General features: G+C 39.2%; 3 protein-coding genes across 7 annotated transcripts; 1 reads left to right on the top strand and 2 right to left on the bottom strand.

Moving 5' to 3' along the window:
- Nucleotides 1–255: 255 nt before the first annotated feature.
- On the bottom strand, nucleotides 256–4980 carry LOC115751409 (phosphopantothenate--cysteine ligase 2-like). Of its 3 annotated transcripts, none has more exons than XM_030689317.2 (10): nucleotides 4825–4980; nucleotides 4404–4563; nucleotides 4184–4313; nucleotides 4052–4096; nucleotides 3856–3941; nucleotides 3476–3528; nucleotides 3254–3313; nucleotides 2319–2420; nucleotides 1552–1671; nucleotides 256–784 (listed from the first exon to the last, which is right to left on the bottom strand). In XM_030689317.2, the coding sequence occupies exons 2-10, from the start codon at nucleotides 4552–4554 to the stop codon at nucleotides 545–547; spliced, it is 987 nt and encodes a 328-aa protein (XP_030545177.1). In that variant the 5' UTR covers nucleotides 4555–4563; nucleotides 4825–4980; the 3' UTR covers nucleotides 256–544. The 3 variants fall into 3 exon arrangements, with proteins under 3 accessions (XP_030545177.1, XP_030545178.1, XP_048131335.1); XM_030689318.2 differs by having other exon boundaries at nucleotides 4184–4307; nucleotides 4825–4953; XM_048275378.1 differs by lacking the exon at nucleotides 1552–1671.
- A 3327-nt stretch (nucleotides 4981–8307) lies between these two features.
- LOC115751411 (protein GrpE) lies at nucleotides 8308–13629 on the top strand. Of its 3 annotated transcripts, XM_048275379.1 has the most exons (4): nucleotides 8308–8344; nucleotides 8420–8717; nucleotides 11321–11833; nucleotides 12995–13629. In XM_048275379.1, the coding sequence occupies exons 2-4, from the start codon at nucleotides 8481–8483 to the stop codon at nucleotides 13202–13204; spliced, it is 960 nt and encodes a 319-aa protein (XP_048131336.1). In that variant the 5' UTR covers nucleotides 8308–8344; nucleotides 8420–8480; the 3' UTR covers nucleotides 13205–13629. The 3 variants fall into 3 exon arrangements, with proteins under 3 accessions (XP_048131336.1, XP_048131337.1, XP_030545181.1); XM_048275380.1 differs by having other exon boundaries at nucleotides 8308–8717; nucleotides 12972–13105; XM_030689321.2 differs by having other exon boundaries at nucleotides 8311–8717.
- A 2362-nt stretch (nucleotides 13630–15991) lies between these two features.
- Nucleotides 15992–17793, bottom strand: LOC115751410. Its single transcript, XM_030689319.2, has 2 exons — nucleotides 16999–17793; nucleotides 15992–16864 (listed from the first exon to the last, which is right to left on the bottom strand). The coding sequence occupies exons 1-2, from the start codon at nucleotides 17356–17358 to the stop codon at nucleotides 16238–16240; spliced, it is 987 nt and encodes a 328-aa protein (XP_030545179.1). The 5' UTR covers nucleotides 17359–17793; the 3' UTR covers nucleotides 15992–16237.
- Nucleotides 17794–20038: the final 2245 nt, after the last annotated feature.

Here is a 20038-nt window from a genome sequence, read left to right as displayed (position 1 = left end):
CTGACTGGAGAATATGAATGAAAAATTAAACCACAGATAGAGAAGTTTAGCCAAAACCAGTAAAAAAGACACTCCCATCTCCGCTGGTCTCATGGAAACTGTGTAATGGGAATTTCTAGAACTGCAACTGGAATCAACATTGATGTTGATATTATCAACTGCAACTGAACCAAATGTATAAAAGTAGACATGGACTCCCAATGGAAATTGTAATCTGCCTCCAACAAACTCTGAAATGGGAAATACTCCAAGAGCTTTAAGAACTATCATATCTCATTCCATTACTCTCTTTGAGAAAGGATTACAGCTACAGAAATAATATGCAGTTGCCTCAAGAACATCAACAATGCCTTTCTGTGCTTAATGGAATTGGAAAAAATAACACAAACGGTAAGGCAAAGAGGTATTGCCAAACTCTGCGGAAACACTTGCCCTGAGCAATTATTACGCAACAGAATTCAGAGAACTGAAACCTGTAGATATTGATCAATTATGGCAATTAGCAGTATCTATGACCAGTTGAACTTCTTGACAATTCATATTTTCATGAGCAAGAATCTACTATGTGAATCGCATGTTTCTCAACTAGCAGTTTGATGAGGGGATCCTCCACATCACAGCCAACCTGGGTCTTATCTCGGCAAACTGAAACCTTCTCATCACCCGTGACGACAACAACCTCCTCATTCCGAGTTGAAAGCTCATTGGCGACTACCACATGCATTTTGTACTTACTAAGAGCCATATCTGCCTTCTTCAGCAGGATGTTCTTATCAGTCTCTAGCTGTCATTTAGCAATAGAAACATATCTGTATCAGGGAATAATATCAAGTCCCAAGTCAAAAATGCTCTGAGTAAGACCTTTGACAAAAATCTTAGACAGGAGAAGAAAGTATTGTCGAAATAAAGAGTTCACATTGCTGCCAGGGAAATTTTGCAGCTGGCTCTGGTGAGCAGCTGCTGAGGTGCCACTCATTACCGACTTCCACTTGTTGCTATACAGAGGAAAGGACCTGGTGTAATTATGCATTTGTTGAACTCTTTTCTATATTTCTAGGACCTTCACTATCTATTCAATCTTCTTGCTGGCAACACGTGGCATCTGAGTTGCAAATGCTAATATTGTAGAAGATTATGCTGTAAGCAATTATATTTCCCTGAATCAGTAGAGATTTTAGTGACAACATTGACTTCTTTAAACTTTAACAGACTTCAGGAGTAAACCTTACAGTGCAGATATTTTTACAGGGAATGTGGCAGAGAAACGGCTTTCATTGCGGACAAACATGACATTATTTTTACTTTGACTGCACATTTTTCAGACAATTATCTTCATTAAACTGCAAAGACAACAGTGTTTGATGCTGTTTTACTCAATAACAATTAAAATCATCCATCAAATATAAGAGAATGCTCCAGGGATAGGGTTATTTTGTCACTAGAGTCAGATGATTTGTCCCATATGACATACATACTATTGAATTTATTATGTTGTTATTTGCTAATGAAGCTTATGGTTGCACCAGAATGGATAGATTCCAAACAGCTGACCTTAAATGAAATGCAATAGGCAAAAGGAGCCCACTCTTTTCTCAAGACAGCGAGCATTTTTGGTACTTGAACCAGACTCATATCAAGCGGACCTGATCCTGACTGAATCTTGTGTTCTGCCTGTACAAACATACAACTTCCCCAGTCAAAGAAAATGGGATTATAATATCATAAAAATACTCTAACTACTTATACAACTATCCATAGAGCTAAACGAACTAAGACTACAGTTGTTAAGCAACTGTGAGTTTAGCCAGCCAAAGGGACAGAGGAGTCCAATTCACTGGCTTAAAACTAGCCGAGCTAATCTTAGACAATGTGATGATGACTAAAAGTATACTTGTTATTGACTAATGCTAATGCAGAGTGTAAGCAGAACTGGTTCTTCCGACCTAACCTACCACGAGAGAGAATTGTCTAGGGATTCATACTCACTTCCATTCAGTGACTTAAGATTTTGGAAAGACAACCCCCGACAGCTTAGACTCCTCAGAGGAGGGTATTCGAGCATGAAAGCAGCCAAATGACAAGTAATGATTACTTAATTTTCTTAAGAGGATAAAACAGGGACGTTATCTTCTAAAGATATGGCAAAAGTGGGGAAACCAATGTAACTTCCCAATTTAAGTAACAGCACTTCACAACAAGGGCATCCATGTACTCGACATTAACACATGGAAATAGGAAAAGCTCTGGTCCAAGTTGTTTCCAAGAAACCGCTACAGAAAAATGAATTGAAAGAGTTTCAGCAAAGTTCAAACAATTACCATGCTTTTCCAAGGTACATAAAAATCAGACACTGCAGCTGCGAGATAAAACATTGCATGTGGCCCTAGACCCCTAAGTGATGTTGCCACCATTTGTAACATCTGCACACACCAGATCCACGTTATAAAGAGCAACTTCTATCAGCATGCCTGAACAACCAGATCAAAGAGCAAAAAAATTTCATAGAGCAATAAAGGTTCTGAAACTTCATTGTACAGAGAAAGGTCCTCTAATGGATACAAAAACAATGGGGAAATGAATCAATTTGAAGGAAATACATTGGAAACAGAGAGATGCCTTTATGCAAAACTATTGAAAACTTCTCTGTCCTCCATAGTTTTATAACGCAGGTGGTCAATGTCACTTTTTTTGCAATTTAAAATCTAGTATCTAACATTAATGAGAAGCTCTGAATGTGAGTAAACAACCATTCTAGTTTGGTTCATATCCGAGGAATCATGTTTGGATTCTTAGAATCAGTCACCTACCTAACATATCACTCCTTGCCGTGTTAATTTTTTCATATTATTCTTGCTCATTCCAAGCACACAAAAGAAGAAAAAAAGGAAGAGGGGGCTGGCGGCCTATGAAGCATCAAAATATTCATAAGCTAATCCAAAACAAGCAAGACAGTGCATCGAACTAATAATTCACATATGTTGAAGGAACTTGTTGGTTAAGCCGACTATTAAGAGTACATACATGTCTTGAACCGATTGCAAATGGGTAAAGCATGGCAATTTCATGCATCATAAGACATTTCAACATGCAAACATTACCTTTACATCCTAAAACCACATCAAATATAACTAAATCAATGTTCTAAGGTGGCACTGTGCATAATTAATGGAGAGTAAAAAGTCTAAGAGACCATTTTCGATGTTGCTCAAGTAATTTTCACCATACTAAGAACATAAAAATTAGTGATGCAAACCTGAAGATATTCAAAAATGGTTGTGAAGGGAAGTTTCAGCAATTGTCCTTTTTCAACCACCTAAAATTGGATACAGTACAGCCACATAGTGAGTCAATAGCAAAATTAACCAATTGTTCACCAGTACCCAACAAGCTAGTAAAGTCAAACATGATAGGATAGATATAATGTGAAGAACATTTAGAAAACTCAATTTAAGAAGCATGTATGAATGTTCCATACATTTTGATGATCGCTGATAGCCATCTTCACAGCTTCAGAATGTGGCTCCCTCACTATAGTTTGAGAGAAAAGGATTAAATTGATCAGATGACGGGAAGACCACAATTTGCGAAAATATGGAATTGTCTGCTAGGAAGAGATGCATTTTCATTAAGAAAATGCACCAACTTTCTGCATATATAGCAAGACTGAAGTCAAGAGGAAACATATGTCGCAAATTTATTCCCTAAGGGCTAAATAAACGTTAATTGTTTGTTTGACCACTGCTATCAGATAAGGTTCTTCCACAGATATCTCAATTAATAGATATAGCACCACAGGAAAAGGTCATATTATAGACTGTTTTTTCACTTTTATCACCTGAATGAAGTAGCACCAACCTTTAATGTGCGACTCGTCTATAAACTCGAAACATTCAAGGAAGGGATCAGCTGGCAAAGACCTGCAATAAGGCTGGCAGGTTCCCCTGGTTCAAAAGTGGGGAGAAGAGGAAATAAGATTGACATTTCATCAGACAATACCCTCGACACCTAGACTGAATGATAGTAACTAAGAAATCACATGATTAAGTATTACCTTCGATACAGAAAAATAACCACATATCCTGCCTTCAAAAAGTACCTGTGACATATCAGTTGGGCTTATTAGAGCAATACTGACTTCTAACAATAGGCAGCGACCACTCAATTGCAGGTGAAGCTGTCCTACTCAGTGGAAGCTGCTCCTCGATGGCCTGAGGCGAAGTTATCGATGTAGCGCACGCAGCGTTGCTCGAGGGGGACAGTCGTTCCACCCGAGGTCACGCAAACAATTCGGTTAGCTCTTCCATCTCCTGCATTAAGATAAAAAAAAAAAGAAAAAGAAAAGCTCAACAAAAGCAAATGCAGCATCAAAGTGCGGAAGAATAAAGTCCATGAGAGCAACTCACCAGCCGACAATGAATTCTTATCAAGAAACTCCTTCAACTTGTCTGTGATTTCAAGACTATTTTTCAGCGGAGGAGCCGAGTCGAAAAACGACCGTATCTCTGCGCTCGACGTGTGCTCCTCAGCCGCTTCCGAACCATTCTTCGCAGCCATTGCAAATTCCTATAGCGCCCAAATAAGCAGACGAGATGAGTTTCCAGTAAACACAAAGAAGGAAAAGGGCATTTCTTGAACCCATGGGACTCACTCCAAGAATTCTAACAGCTAAGAAAAACCCAAATAAATTCCCGACAACACGACAATCCAGCAAAAGCCTTGCTGATTCACTCAGCACTCAACAGCAAAATACGATCTTTCCCGCAAAAGCCAACCACTGGAACAAAAGAACTTCTCAAAAAGAGCGAACTAATCGGATTGAAGTACCTTAGACTGGCGAGTGCAGCGATCGAGTTCGCAAACTATGCAGGCGCAGAGAGAGAAGAAGAAGAAGAGGAGGAGGATAGATTTGAACTTGGTTGGATTGAGATTAAAGAAGAATCGAAAGAGAATTAGGTAAATACCAAAATAAACTAAAAAATAATAAATAAATAAAAATAGCGTGGTCATTTCCCGCCGGAAAAGACCGACGAGGACGGTCAACCTCGATGAAAAGCAAAGCATCGCTTCACTTAAATTAAATTCTAAGTGCTAATATCACGGAAAAATTCAAACTAGTATATCCGTAATAATTTACCTAAAATTATTTTTTTGATCACAAAAAATCCCAAACTAGTATACATGTAATAAATTTACCTCAAACTCGTACGCCCGTGATAAATTTACCATCCGTTAGTTTTCGATAAATTTAATCATCAAATTGCTAAATTAGATGACACGTAGCAGTTGACGGGTATACCATTTTGAGATTTTCACCCTCTGTTTGTCACAGGTTTATCAATTTGGGATTTTTCATGATATTAACTCAATTTAATGTTGGGTAAATTTATCACAAATGTACTAATTTTGGGTATTTCGTGGTAAAAAAATTGATTTAAGGTAAATTTGTCACAAATATATCAGTTTATGATTTTTGGTGGTTAAAAAAATAATTTGGGATAAATTCATCAAAAATGTACTAGTTTGGGGTTTTTCGTGGTCAAAAAAATAATTTGGGATAAATTTATCACAAGTATACTAGTTTAGGGTTTTTCAAGGTAATAACCCAAATTCTTAATATCTGCGAATTACGAATTAGGAAAATATAAATGTCCTAAACTAAATGCAACGTAATTCTAATTTTTTTATTTTTTATTTATAAAAAAACTAGTTCATACGCAATGCATTGTAATGCAATTTTAATCTTAAAATATGTCTATAGGTCACTAATTTTAACATGACACGCAATCTAATTCAAATGACCCTAAACATAAAATCACTTTTTTTGTTGTCGAAAACATGAAATCGCTTAATAACATCGAAATTATGACTTGGTAGCATAGATGATGACACGACAACGATGACATGGCAAGAGCGATGCAACTATATACACGTGTTATTTTTTTAGAGATTTTATTCCAAATTCAAAATATGAAAACCATCTAAAGCGTAAAATAATCCAATTCAAATTAGAAAACAATCTAAATTAAATCCTATTCCAAATTGGAATTTTTGTGTTTTTGTAAAATGCATGTAACTAGAAGAACATAAACTATATAGTACCTCACAAAGCAATATTCACAGGAATTCAAAACGAAAAATAAAAATAGTAAAAAAAAAGGATAATTTTGAAAGTTTCTTACTCGAATTAGTGATCATAATGATATTTATGCATAATAATCTCCAAAATAAACGATGCCTAAACAGAATAGTCCTAAAAATCACCTATCAACTCTAATACGAAAAGGAAAACAAAACATAAATATGATAAGTAGAACTTTCTACCAACTCTCTACCAAGATCAAAACAGACCAAAAAAAGTGAATATATTGTGGGTTACACACCATGCCACCCTTTTACTATACCAATCCGTTCATTTTAATATGTATAGATTTTGAAATTGCAACAAAGTAAGAACAATAACAAGAGTTAGAATGCTGACATTGTTCAAGGATTGGACATATGAAAACAATTTTGGAGAAATCAGTCAAACTTCTAAGGAAAAATTTTAAATAAGGACTTGAAAAGTGGACATTGTTTCAGAAAAAAGGCTTGAAGTAGCCATATCAATCTCAAAGGAGCACTTATGAAATATACATTTTCATCGTTTAACTTTTTTGGTTTTGTTTCTTTATTTTTTGTTACATTTTTTTAAATTTTTTTAAAAAAAGATGAAAACACAGGTGATGGCCCCGGCCCCGGCCCTTGCCTCGGGTCGGTGGGGTTGCCGACCTTTGCCGAGGCACCCGTGACCTTGTTGGCCGGCGCCGATGCCCCATCGGCAGGGGGGGGGGATCCACAGGTGGGAGGGTAGCCCTTCAGCATGTGTTTTCTTTTTATTATTGTTATTTTAACTTAATTTAACCTAAAATTATATTAAGATGATAGTTTGACAAAAATGCCCTTAATCGGTTGGCCTACGAGATCGGGCTTTTAATTGAGAAAATGAGAATGCTTCGGGCCTTTAGTTGGAATTTTCCCAACTTCTAATATTCAAAGAAGGGATGTGTTTTTGACCGAAAAAAAAGAAAATGATATGTTCACTAGAAGTCCTCAAATTTGTCACAAAAGTGCAATCCAATCTTAAGCCTTGCAAAAATTGTAATAAAGCCTTAAAACTTGTCAAATTTGTGCAATCAAGTCATTCTGTTAACTCTGTCCAACTTGACTAACAGAAAATGCTAACATGACTTTTTTTAATATATTCTCTCTTTTATGTGGCGATGACGTGGTTAACGATATTCTTTTGGCCTAGACGAGGGTGGCAGGGCTCGTTAGGCCCCATCGACCATTCCCCCACCATCATCGGCCCTTCCCAATAATGGTGGGGCAAGAGCGGGAAGGGCTAAGCTGCTTGGTTCTAACTTTTTTAAAATTTTTTTTTATTAAAAAATAGATTTGTATCAAAATAACGTCGTTTTAGCCATATCATCGTCATGTAGGAGAGAAAATATTAAAAAAGTTACGTCAGCATTTTTCGTTAGTCAAGTTATACGGAGTTAACGGAATGAATAATTGCACCAATTTAACAAACTTTAGGATTTGATTACATACTTTGAAAGTTTTTAATTTTATGATTTCCTATGCACATGCTCCCCCCGTAAAAGAGAAAAAGAAATGATAAACACTAAGAAAAAAAATATTATTCCGCCAACTCTCAACCTAAACGAGGAAAAAAAAAAGGGTAAATATCATAGAAAACCCCAAATTGGTACACTTGTGACAAATGTACCTCAAATTATTTTTTGACCACAAAAAATTCCAAACCTGGTACACATATGAAAAATTTACCCTCCGTTAATTTTCGATAAATTTAACTCACAAATTGCTGATTTGGTGACACATGACAGTTAACGGATATACCAAGATGGAGTTTTGACCTTCTGTTTGTAACAGGTTTATCAATTTGAGATTTTTTATGATATTAAATCAATATAACTAGGGGTAAATTTATCACAGGTGTACTAGCTTGGGGTATTTCGTAGTCAAAAGAATTAGTTTAGGGCAAATTTGTCACCGATATACCAGTTTAGGATTTTTTGTGGTCAAAAAAATAGTTTGAGATTTTTCATGGTCAAAAAAATAGTTTAGGGTAAATTTATCACAAGTATATCAGTTTAGGATTTTTCATGGTATTAACCAAAAAAAAAAAAAAAACATGAAAAATGCAGGACAACACTAGCAACATGGTCAAAGCCTTTGACCCGAGCATTTCCTACGGTCCTCGGCGACATCGGCGACGCAAGACATGAAAGAAAGTTCATTCCTTTGACGTTTTCGCGAGGGAGGGCTTCCGGTGTTGTTCCAGGTGTCTCTAGCCTAATCCTTGCCTTCCTCTCTCGCCTAAATCTTTCTCCACCGCTGCATTTTCAGACTGTTGCAGAAACTGCCACTCTTCCGACGCCGCAAGCCCGGAGATTTTGCCCTGTGTTTCTCTCTGGTGAATGGCCCTTTTCATCTCCAACCACTCTGTCTTCGTCCTTCGTCTCGCTCCTTGTCCTCCTCCTCCTACTTCAAGGCAACCCATTTCTCTGCTTCGAAGCTGCGGCGAATGGGGGACAAGCGTAGGGCTTTCTACCTCACTCCCCAGTTCCCGTTCGATTCGAGGGTGCCAAAGCAGGCCTTCTCCCGGATGCCCTCTCGTTTCTGCTCCTCACTCTGCTCACTCCGCCCATTCTTCGGTATGCTTCCTATAATTCGGCTGATTTTTGTACAGGATGCGCGATCGACGTGCGCCTCTGCGGAAAGTTTTTTTCCAGCTCAGAACGAGAGCTTTTCATCTGAACTAACTTATTTAGATTCTTGTTCCTATGATTTAGCACCTTATCTGTTTATACTGTTGGCGTTGGAGTTGCTTTGCTTCGGTATTTGTCGTGGGCCTTGTTCGGTGAAATGTGCGGTTTATACGGATTCTGGTTTCTCTGGATCACGGTAGGCTATAAATGAAGGTTCTGGAACATGGCTTATGAAGTTGCGCACAAATATGCCTTCTATGTTTCAGAATATGCTGGTAGTTACCCGCTAATTCTTAGCTTACTAGGATGTGCATAGAGTTGGCACATTTGCTTGCATTAGTCAGTAGTAAGGCGCCCTTTAGCAAGTGTTACTTTACGTGCATCATAACTTAAAACTGATCCTTGCATAATATGATCTTTAATCTTTTGATACCAATAGCGACAGCTAATGTGGTCAGACGAGTCAAGAACTAAGATAAAGGCTGTGCAGAAATTTACTTTACATTAACCAGTAACAGTGCCTTCTCGTTCAATTCAAAACTTTGAACAGTGCCGCACCTTCTAAAATATCTAAACATTTAAATTACAGTGACCACGGCTCATATAAAAGATTAGTCAAGCACTGTACCAATTATCATGCTGTTGCACAATTGGCGCTTTGTATTGGTCCCATTGACAGTGCAAGAGAATGGCTGTGGCATTTAAGAGTGTAGGTTTCACGGGCAATGATACTTATATTTGCACGTCCAATTAATGAGTTGTGAAATTTGTTTATATTGGTTGGGAGAAAGGGACGAAGGATGCTTTGCATATGTAACTTACCCGTAGATAGTAGATGCTTAGAGAAAGGAATCTAGGACTTCCTTTGATGTGCGGCAAGCTGTTTGCGGAATCTCTATCATTCATTAGGTCAGAATATGTGAGTCTTATGTTAAGCTCAATGGCTCTTACTTTAAAAGCCCATGGGTAAACAGTAGATATTGCCAGGGGTTTGGGTAGTTCGATCTCACAATATACTTTCAGAAATGCGAAAAGTTCATTATGGAATGAGCATGGGATTAATGGAAATTCTCTTTTCCATCTGGAATTTCTAGTGACACCCACTCTCAAAAGCTCACTTCATGCAGCTGTGCAAAAAATGACATAGAAGTGCAGTTCCCATCTCGAATTTCCAAAGAGGGGAAGTTAGGGCGTACATGCACACTTTAGACTAAAGCCTTCCAGCATGAGCAGAGATCATAAAAAAACTCTCTTTTCTGGTTTTTTTTCTTGTCTAAGCTGGTTGTAATCCGATTATGCCAAAAAAAAGGTCCTAATAGTGTTAAATTGGTTTTACTATTAAAACAGGGAGTATTTAAATTGTATGATTTACTAGTAAGTGGATGGCTTGAGTGGTTTGCATGTTTTGAATGCTTCAAGGGATGATATTAAATTTATTCATGAAACCTCAACTTATTACGATTTCCCCTCTAAATCCTACAACTGTTTGGATTGTGGTCTTCAAATGTCAGTTATATGATTTCAAACCTATTACTTGAGTGTTTCCTATTTGCACATGTCACTACCTTGTCCTGACTGAGCAAAATTACTGTAAACTGCCTCTGCCCCTTTCCCTGAATTACATAGTTTCGTTGGATTTACTGTTCTCTCATTTCCCGAGCGATAAAAATTTCGATTAGATTTACCAATTGTACTAAGAAATGTACAAGAAAATGGAAAATATTCGAGAAAAGAAAAGACGAAACTCCTGTTAACAAGATATTCTAAACCAGAAAATCGAAGGTTTATATGGACATTAGATAGCCAAAGCAAAACTTTCAGATCTGTCGAATGGTTTTTGTTGTATTCTCTTATACCGCATAAGACAAAGCACTAAGCGGTATGGTGCTGTGAGATTATCTATTTTGAGATAGAGTCACTCGCAGAGACATTCTATCAACCAAATTGCTGTGGATTTCTTTCAGTCTTCACCCAACATAGAGCTGGAAATATAAATCTACCACTTGGAAGCAAAGTCATGGAAGGAAAATTTATCGGCTACATTATAATGTCTCTGCGTACAATATCAATTGGTTATGACAAATAATGTTTCCAAGAGACATAGCAGGAAAAATGTTAGTCCAAGCTGTTGTCCAACTAAAGAAGGAAAAATTTGAATGGAAAATGAGAAAGCCCCCCAAAATGTTTGAGAGGAGAAACGTCGAGGAGACAAGTTTTCCCAGACCAAATAAGAAGATATAAAGTAATTTTAGTCTAGAAAAATTTGCTGAACCTGCCAGTGTTTCAGAATGCTTCCTGTGTATCCGATTTCAGTGGGTATGCATCAGTGTGATCTGGATGTGCAGAATGCCAATCATATGGAATTCGTGTCTACTTATGAGATATGTGTATTCTGTTTTTGGTTCTCAGTTCTTAAAGTTTGATACTTGCACATAGTGGAAATGTTTAACCTTTCTCAACTTGAAACAAAATCTTGCATTCATAAGTAAAGAGTCTTGCCTTTTCTTCTAAATGCGTCAGCCAACTAATTAGATTATTATTTGGTTTAGAAAACTGATGGGACAGAGACTTCTTCAGAAGGTATGCAACCATCTGGGCCTTCAGACAATATGCAGGAGTCAGTCAGCTTGAATAAACTCATTGAAGTTTTCAGGGAGGCTTTCCTTTCTGGAGATGAGAAGACAGTTTATGAGGTGGAGGCTAGGATGTGCAATATAGAAGTATTGAGAAAGCAACTTATTGAGCAAGTATCTACTTTATCAGAAGAGATGACTTCTGGTAAAGAGAGTTATATCCGACTGCAAGCAGATTTTGATAACTTTAGAAAGAGATCAGAAAAGGAAAGACTTACAAAGAGGAGTGATGCACAGAGGGAAATAATCGAGTCTCTTCTGTCCATGGTGGATAATTTTGAAAGAGCCAAGCAACAGATCAAACCTGAGACAGAAAAGGAAAAGAAGATTGATGCTAGTTACCAAGGAATATACAAGCAATTTGTAGAAGTCATGAGGAGCTTGCATGTATCTGCTATTGCATCTCTTGGAAAGCCTTTTGATCCATCAGTGAGTTTTTGTGGTCCTTTTATGTGATTGTTAAATTGATGTTAATGTCTTTATTAGTCTTGTACATGATTCTATCTATCTCTTGGGTTTGTTTAAGTTTGGAAAGTCCGACATGTGAAAGAAAATGGTGTCTTTATCATTTATTGGCATTGGTTTTCTTGGTCTCCTCTAGAAAAGGCTATTCTAGAAAGATGTCCAAGTATCATAGGCGATGAGGATGTCCTTTTCTATTAGCATAATGGTCCATTCTGATATTAACTTCTGGGATTTCAAAAACTGAGGTTGAGACGATTAAGTTGGCAATGTAATTCGTATACCTGTCCAAATATTCCATGATCATCTAGACCCTGGAAGGATGATGTTATTTTTTTTTAACCAAGTTTCTTACAACTGAAAAGTGTCCTTATGTACTTTACATGAATCTGGGGATTCCGATTCTTTTATGGCAAGATGGGTTTGTGGAATGGAATTATGTGATCTCTAAGGCTAAAATAGGATAATTATCTCATATGAATAGCATAGATCCTGATTAGTTACTCTGAAGGTTTGTTCTCATATAAGCATTCCATGGGCATGATGCATACAACAAATCATGAAAAACATCAGTACATCATAAATTCTTACATTATTTGTTATCACTAGAATAGGATAACTTAGGTGACCTCCCTCCACCGCTTTTCAGCTACCAATCCCACAACCACTGTTTACCACCACCTTCACCGCATTTGCCTTGTCCTCCATCATCACCACAACTATCATGTCCATTACTCCAGGATGTTGACCATCACCGCTACCACTTGTTGGAGGAGTGATTGTGTAGCAGATGTGGTGATGCTGGCGATGGAGAAGTTATGATGAGGTGGAGTGTCCGCCCTGGGGAGAAAAAAAAGGGGGGGGGTGGGTGGTTGGGTTTCGGTCATCTGCCATTTTAGTAATATTCATTATGCAGTCTGGCAGGAGAATAATAGATCTGTCACACAATGTGAGTCCACTTCATACTATTTCTTATTCCTCTGCCATGCCTCTCTTGAAAGAAGTCGTCGGTCAGTTCTGATCTGCCATGGATTTCATTTAACATACAAGCAGGATTGTACTGTCACATTTTCACTTGCTTAAGTTTAATTAACTTTTTTATCAGTTGCTTAAGTTCAACCATTGCAGCTACATGAGGCCATTGGACGTGAGGAGTCTCAAGAATTTCGGGAAGGCATTGTAATTCGAGAGATTCACCGTGGCTTTCGTCTTGGTGATAGAGTTCTGAGGCCTGCAAAGGTTAAAGTTTCAGCTGGACCTGGAAGCAAGAAAGCAAAACCACTTGCTGTGGAATCTGCTGGACAAACTGCAGCAGCAGCTGGAGTGGATGAGCGATAGTGATTCAGCGACAAGTACCAATTTCTTCTAGAAAAGAGTTTAACGTCCTTCGTCCACTCTAGGTCGTGAAACTTTTTGGGTAGCATGCGGCTTTTATTGAACCGGGCAAAGTTAGTTTCTTCGTGTTCAAGCTGCGCAAGTTATAGTTGAATCCATGAGGATAATTTTCTCTTTTCTTTCCCTTCTAAAGGGTCTGATATATGTAAAAGTATTTGTGGAAGAATTTATGTACATCATTTTTTAAAGCTTCTAATTGTTATAATTTCCTTGTGATTTTAACATACCTGGTGGGCCCTACTTGAGTTTCATGCTTGGATGAAGTGAACTTCAATGTTCTGGGGGACTCCTGATGTACTCAGCCCTCGATTGTTACTCTCTTACTTCACTTCAAGAGCTGCTATAGTTAAATGCATTTTGTATCTTAAGATTCGTGTCCAAAGAAACCTATCTTTTATTGAATTCCTTCCAACTTGGCTACATACATTGAAAACTTAGCAAGTACCTTGAGAGGATCAGGGAGAAGCTTTCTCGTAGGCAACGGTGCAAGAAATGAAGGAGATGATGGTCAAGAATACTTCTGCCGACAGTAGAGGAAAGACTGTGAAGGTAAAGTTAATTTGCATTGTCCTCTATGATACATGTGAAGTTTTAATTTTGCGGTCTCTCTTTTCCGGATTATCGGTGTATATCATTTCCCATTTTGGAACATGTGCTTTTCTTGGTTCTTCATTGTGAATAGCTGTAGCATTTCTTGGTTTCATACAGACATGTTTGGGTATCATTCACATTCTATTTGTCAATTAGGACTCAAAGTATGAAGGATCAGTTGGCTAACAAAAGTTCCTTTTTTCCCTCGTTATCCCCGTTATTACCTGGTAGTATGTTCAGAGGCTCATCTAAGACAATGGCAGATAATCTTCAATAGGCAGCATGGATTAAGGCGGTGGTGACTATGGAAAATGTAAATTTGCAGGCAGGTTTTTATAAGATCTCCTCAAGAATAAATGAACAGAAGATTTGACAGGTAATCTTTCATATACGTGTTGCAAGCTAATGTCTTTCATTTCAAATGATCTGTGCCTTAAGTAGAACATGGTTGGTTTGCTTCAAATTGCCTCTAGCATCCTTTTGTTTCGGCCACTGCTTCTAGCATCCTTATTTTCTGCTTGTAAGGCATCAAGTTTGGTAGCCTTGTGCAGTTGATCCCCTGATCCCACATAAATGTCCTAGAGGCAATATTACGTGGGTGACCCTATATCTAGACGTCCGGAGAGGTTTTTCCTATTGGAACATTTGCATGAATCGAGGGGTTTCCGGAGGAAAACAGGAAGAGAAAATGCCCTGGACTTTTACAATTCCTCAACAGTACATTGATTGCACATGAGAGCTGATGCTAGTTGGTGGTGTTCCTTTTCTCTTGAACTCATTAAGAAAATGACCCCATCGAAACACCTCCCAGGCCGTCATCGGGCAGCTTAGAGTTTAGGACCCCCGCCACATTCGGAGCATACGTCAGTTCCATTTCTTTGGGGGTTAAGGCCTCAAGTAACCCTCGACTTGTACGCTGGTTTTGTGCTTGGAGTACCAGGCTATCTTAGCCTGAAAACTTAGGAGGGGTGGCCTCCTCTGCTTTTTCAAAGTTAAAATTCAAGTTTTTCCATCCTTTTGCCTTTTCTTCCGAGAGAAGACAATATGACAGTTTTGACAACTAAAGTTCTGGGTTTATCCCCGGACAATGCATCATTTATGTCGTGGTTTGGACAGAAGAGCACATAATTTTGCCCGGTATGTATTCTTTTTTGTCTTTTGGCCTCCCTCCTGTTCGGCTGTTCCTCCCTTGTCTCGGCATTTCTTCTTTCCTCTTCCTTTTTTGTTCACTCTCTGACTTCTCGAGCAGTCACTTTAATGGAGGGTAAGGCATGAATTTCCGGCGGCGACAAACAGCATCGAAGCTGTGAAAGTGGTGGGCATTCCAATATATATTTTTTCCACTTTAGCCTTTATTACAGCTGGAAATTCGTCAAGAAAAGAAACAGACAGCAACTGAAATAGTCTCAGAGATCTTCAGACAAGAAAAAAAAGAGTAACTGTATATGGAGGGAGAGAGAGAGGGAGAGAAGGCTCTAACTAGGTTTCAAAGTGGGAAGTGAATCAGACAAAAAAGCTTCCTAAGGGGAGGAAAAGAAGCTGCTCTTCAGGACAGTGCAAAGAGAGGCCCAGGAATCTCACAGACCCCACCTTCACCTACCTACAGTCTCATTAAGCGAGCCCTTGCTATCATTCTTTTTCTTTTTTTTTTCAAAGCCATGATGATTAGTGATTTTACTATGACACCAGACTGGAAGAATGAGCACTCAAAACAGGACAGAACAGAGGAAAGGAAGAAAAATATCTCAATCCTTTGTCCTAAACACAATCTTTTTTCACATAAAATGGAATGCATAATCAATGCTCGAGTCTGATCAAGTGAGGTCGTTCCGTGAAAGGCAAAAGGGGAAGCTTCCATACCATTGTCCCGCCATTATTTTGTTTACCAAACAAGAAACAGAGCTGGCCCTGCTTGTGCATCATTAGTCCTGGGTCTCTCTCTCTTTTGATTCCTTTCTTTTTCATTCTTTTCTCTCTCTCTCTCTCTCTCTCTCTTTTTACCCCTTTTTATCTTCCCCCTCCAACGAGTGTAATTTCAGTCGGTAACTGTAAAAAAAAAAATGTGCAATGATTCCGTTGATTTATTGTTCCCATTTGTGATGCTTTTGCTCTGGTTTTCTTTATGGTAATTTTTGAATATCAAGGAGAGGCTTCTCCAAAGGTCATAGTATACTAGCTGTAGGAACCAGAATGACCACAAAAGAGAGACTCCGGACAGAAGGAAACCTAAGAAGAGAAAGTAATAAAATAAGATGAAAGGTACAACCAACATCAAGAAATTTCTCTACATGTCGTTTTTCCCTGAATCTCTCTCACACTCTGTTCTTTTTTTTAATTTTAGCCCACCTTAACTGATCCCTGTTTTGCCTTTGTTTTGCAACTTCACTACCTGTGGCTGCAAAAGTCCAAAAGCTTCTTCCTCCCTTCAACTATCTCATCAAAGAAATCATCAAGCTGGCCCACAATATTCTCAGCACCTGATCTCAACACCCCAAAACACCCTCTCAAGTGTTCCACTCTCTCTCTGATCCTCGCCTGCGACTCAAAATCCACCCCTCCCACTGAGCAAATCTTCTCCAGCTCACCCCTCAGCTCATCCATGGCCGTCCTCGACCTCCTGTACTCCTGAGCCAGAATCCCAGTCCCACCCCCACCACTCACCTGGTCAATCTCAGAGGCCACCCTCTGCTTCAGCCTCGCCGTCGACACCATGAAGGACGACCCATAGAACAAGCACCCTTCCATCTCGTACTCTTTCCCAAGGATATTCGTTTCCTCTGGCCAGTAATAGACCAGCCCAAATAGCAGGATCATTATGAGCAGAGAGCTCACGTTCTTCATCGCGTACAGAGCTCCCCTGAAGCCATTGAACCCGTGAAGCTTCGATTCGAAAGCGCCGCCCATCTCCTCGAATCTCAGCGAGAGTGGCCTGAACTTCATCTCCATGAGTGCCCTGTTCTCCTCCTCCAGCCCCACGGCTTCTCTCCTGCATCCATTGATCGCCCTAATAACCTGTTTCAAATCAGGACACACGCACAAAACAGAGGGAAAAAAAATGAACTCTCTTATTGAAAGAAGAAATAAAAAAATCAAATGAACTAAAAAGAAAGTCTAAATTTTTTATTAGGAAGGAAGTTGCGACAGACCTGTCTAGAGACTTGTGGGCTCAGGTGATGATGGTGAGCATCGAACAAGGAGATCACATTCAACCCAGCAGAGCAGCAATTCTCCAAGCCAGAGACTCCAGACTTGAGGACATGGCATGCGTCCCACAGCTTGGAGCTCTCGTCCATGTACTCGTTCAGCCACTTGTCTCCCACAGGCAAGTGAAGTTTCTGGACAAGCAGGGACAAACTGGTGTGGAAGGACCTGAGGACCGAGAGTACCCTCTGGAGGAATTGGACCGACATGAAGCTGTGAGACAGAGAGACGCGCTCGAGATCATCAATCCCTCTAGTGAGCAGACTGTAGAAGCCATTGACAGAGTTGGCGGAAGAAGGATCCATCTCTTCTGGGCTCTTCTCTGCTGGAAACTCAATGAGAACAAAGACAAAAGAAAGAAAGAAAGAAAAGCTCAGAAGAAGAGGAAGATGGTGAGATTGGAGGAGGAGAGACGGTGAGCAAGCATAGGGTATTTAAAGTCAAGGAAGAAGGAGAAGCTCAGGTTCCTAGGGTTGAAAGGAATTGTGGGAACTGGGAAGCAATGATGATTGTTTCCTACAAAGAGGAAACGATGATTGTGAGCTGCCATTTTTTCGATTGTCTGATGGGGGAAGAGGGGGAGGGGGAGAAAGAAAAGTGGCAACCCCCAAAGATTAAAACAAGAGGGGAGGAAACCAAAAAGATGGGCCAAGAAAGAAAGAAAGAAATCATCTGTTCCCTTGAAAATTCTGCAGGACGAGGAATTATTCACCATTATTCACAGAGAACAATAAAGATTGGCCAAAAAGGAAAACAGAGAAATACCCTTTTGAGCAATAGAGAGAGAGAGAGAGAGAGAGAGAGAGAGTGGGGATTTGCATTATAATGTTTTGCTGTGGCGATTGCTATGTCATGATGTTGGATTGAGGTCATGGGTGCGTGGGAAGTTTGACCGAGATTGACCCATTTTTCAGCAGATTTCTCTTGTTTAGTCTTTTGATTATTGTTCAAACCCCACCCCACTTAGTCAAGAGGCTGTTGGTGATTGGAGCTTTGTTTCCTCCTTTTCTTCCTCGAGCAACTGACTTGGCCCCCTCTAATCCCCTCACTCATATTGAAATCTGCGGCTCGTGTCTCCTTGGACACACCATCTCTTCTTCAAGAATGAAATCATGCATGGCCTTCTTCTTCGTTCTTTGAATCTATCCCCTTCAACTATGCCAAAAAGAAAGAAAAAAAAAATGAAGCCTTTTCATGCAAATCTGGCTTTTCTCGATACCCTCTTTTCCCTTTGTCCTCGGAAAAACCATGAAAGTTTTGCTCCCATGGCCACACCTAACAATCTCGACACAAAAAATTCCATGTAAGAGCTTTCTTGCATAGCACGAGCACCCGAGTTGACCGGTCACGCTGACCCTCCACTTAACATAGCCAAAGCTCCATTCTCTTTTTATGAGAACATTCGGAAGTTTCATTATTTAAGTAGATAGAAGTCGCGACACAAAAAATTTTAAATTTATATCGGTGTGACACATTTATCAACAAATTGAAAATCTCTCCATACGTGCCATTCGTCAAGGAGCAAGGGGATGAAATTGGTCCTTCAATTTTAAATGTGAAGGCTGTGAATTTCTTTTCCAGATTGGCGTGGTGGGGACCGGGAAATCTTGTGCATTACCGATTTTCGTAATCGTGTCTTCGGTTCCGTATAATAGTTTAAATTAATGGAGTGCTCGTGAGGTTTTGGGGAACGGGACACTTGAGAGGATGTTGGTCTTCTAAGATTTTCCTCGGGAAGTGAGGAGGAGGAGGAGGAGGAGGAGCGCATCTCCAAAAGGGCACACGAACGTGGATTGCCTCCCCCATCTTTTGCCATTAGGTTTGCCCTCCAAAGTCCAACTAGTCATGCTAATGGCAATACACCCACCAAATTCTCAATTGCACATTTCGTAGGTCCATTGCGACTAGCATGATTGATCAAAGGTTTTAAGAGTTTGAATTTCCGATTCGGTAATTGCACGTGGCGCGGCCTTATGTTGGAATACGCATTTTGAAATTCGGAATTCCCTTTTTCTTTTTCTTTTCATTTAATCGCTTCACGGGTATTCTCGAAGATGATGATCGAAGAATCTATCCGATTGTCGCGACATTCCCACTTTCCTGGGACATTCTGCAATCCTTTTGAATTGCGACAGAGATATGTTCGTGCCGATGGCCACGCGCAAGTGAACAACCGGAAATGTCCATCTAAAAGTACATAAGCTAAATAAATAGAGACGTAGATGGATGAGGGAGAGTGGGGGTCGTCGTTGAAAAAGGCAAGGGGACTATAAATTGAGATCCTATTCGGCCTTTGTACACGATCAACCAAGCAAAGCATTAGTGGAGATGCTGTTCGTTCATTTTCACACACTTTTGATGTCAATGAAAACATGCCATGATTTTCAGACAATGGTGTAAAGTGTAGAGTCTTTTCAGCTATCGAAGTCATCGAGTCTCTGTCTGTGCAGGGAAAAAGAGAGAGAAAAATTCAGAAATTTCCTAGCCTAGGTTTGGACTTAAGCGGATGAAAAAACAGAGTGGATCTTATTGTGTAGAAAGAAGAAAAGAACCTCGAGTACTCTGATAATAAAGCCATTACATATCTTTGTTACGGGCCTAATACCCTACAAAATTTAAACTTTAGTTTCAGTTTCAATTTTACTTACCCTAAACTTTTTTTTACGCCTCATATAAAAAATCTCAACTTTCTGTTCAATTTCAAATCTACCGTGTTTTTTTTTTATCATAAAAAACGCTATTTAGGTCCATTTTCTACCTTGAACCTTTTTTTGTCTTTTAAAAATTTCACCAACTTGCACTTGAGTCTCAAATATGTCTCTCTTGATCCTTTATCCAAAATCGCCCTTAGTAACGTGGCATTTCCATGTCATTTGCTTTAGTTTATTCCCAAATTTCTTAGCCAAAAAGACATCTTTTTTTGGAGATGAATTTTCATGTCAACTCAAACGATGTCTTGTCGGATATCAATTTTTTGTAATAACT

This window comes from Rhodamnia argentea, chromosome 2, assembly GCF_020921035.1.
Source record: "Rhodamnia argentea isolate NSW1041297 chromosome 2, ASM2092103v1, whole genome shotgun sequence".
In the NCBI taxonomy this organism is placed as follows: Eukaryota; Viridiplantae; Streptophyta; class Magnoliopsida; order Myrtales; family Myrtaceae; genus Rhodamnia; species Rhodamnia argentea.
This window is presented reverse-complemented; position numbering and strand designations above follow the sequence as displayed.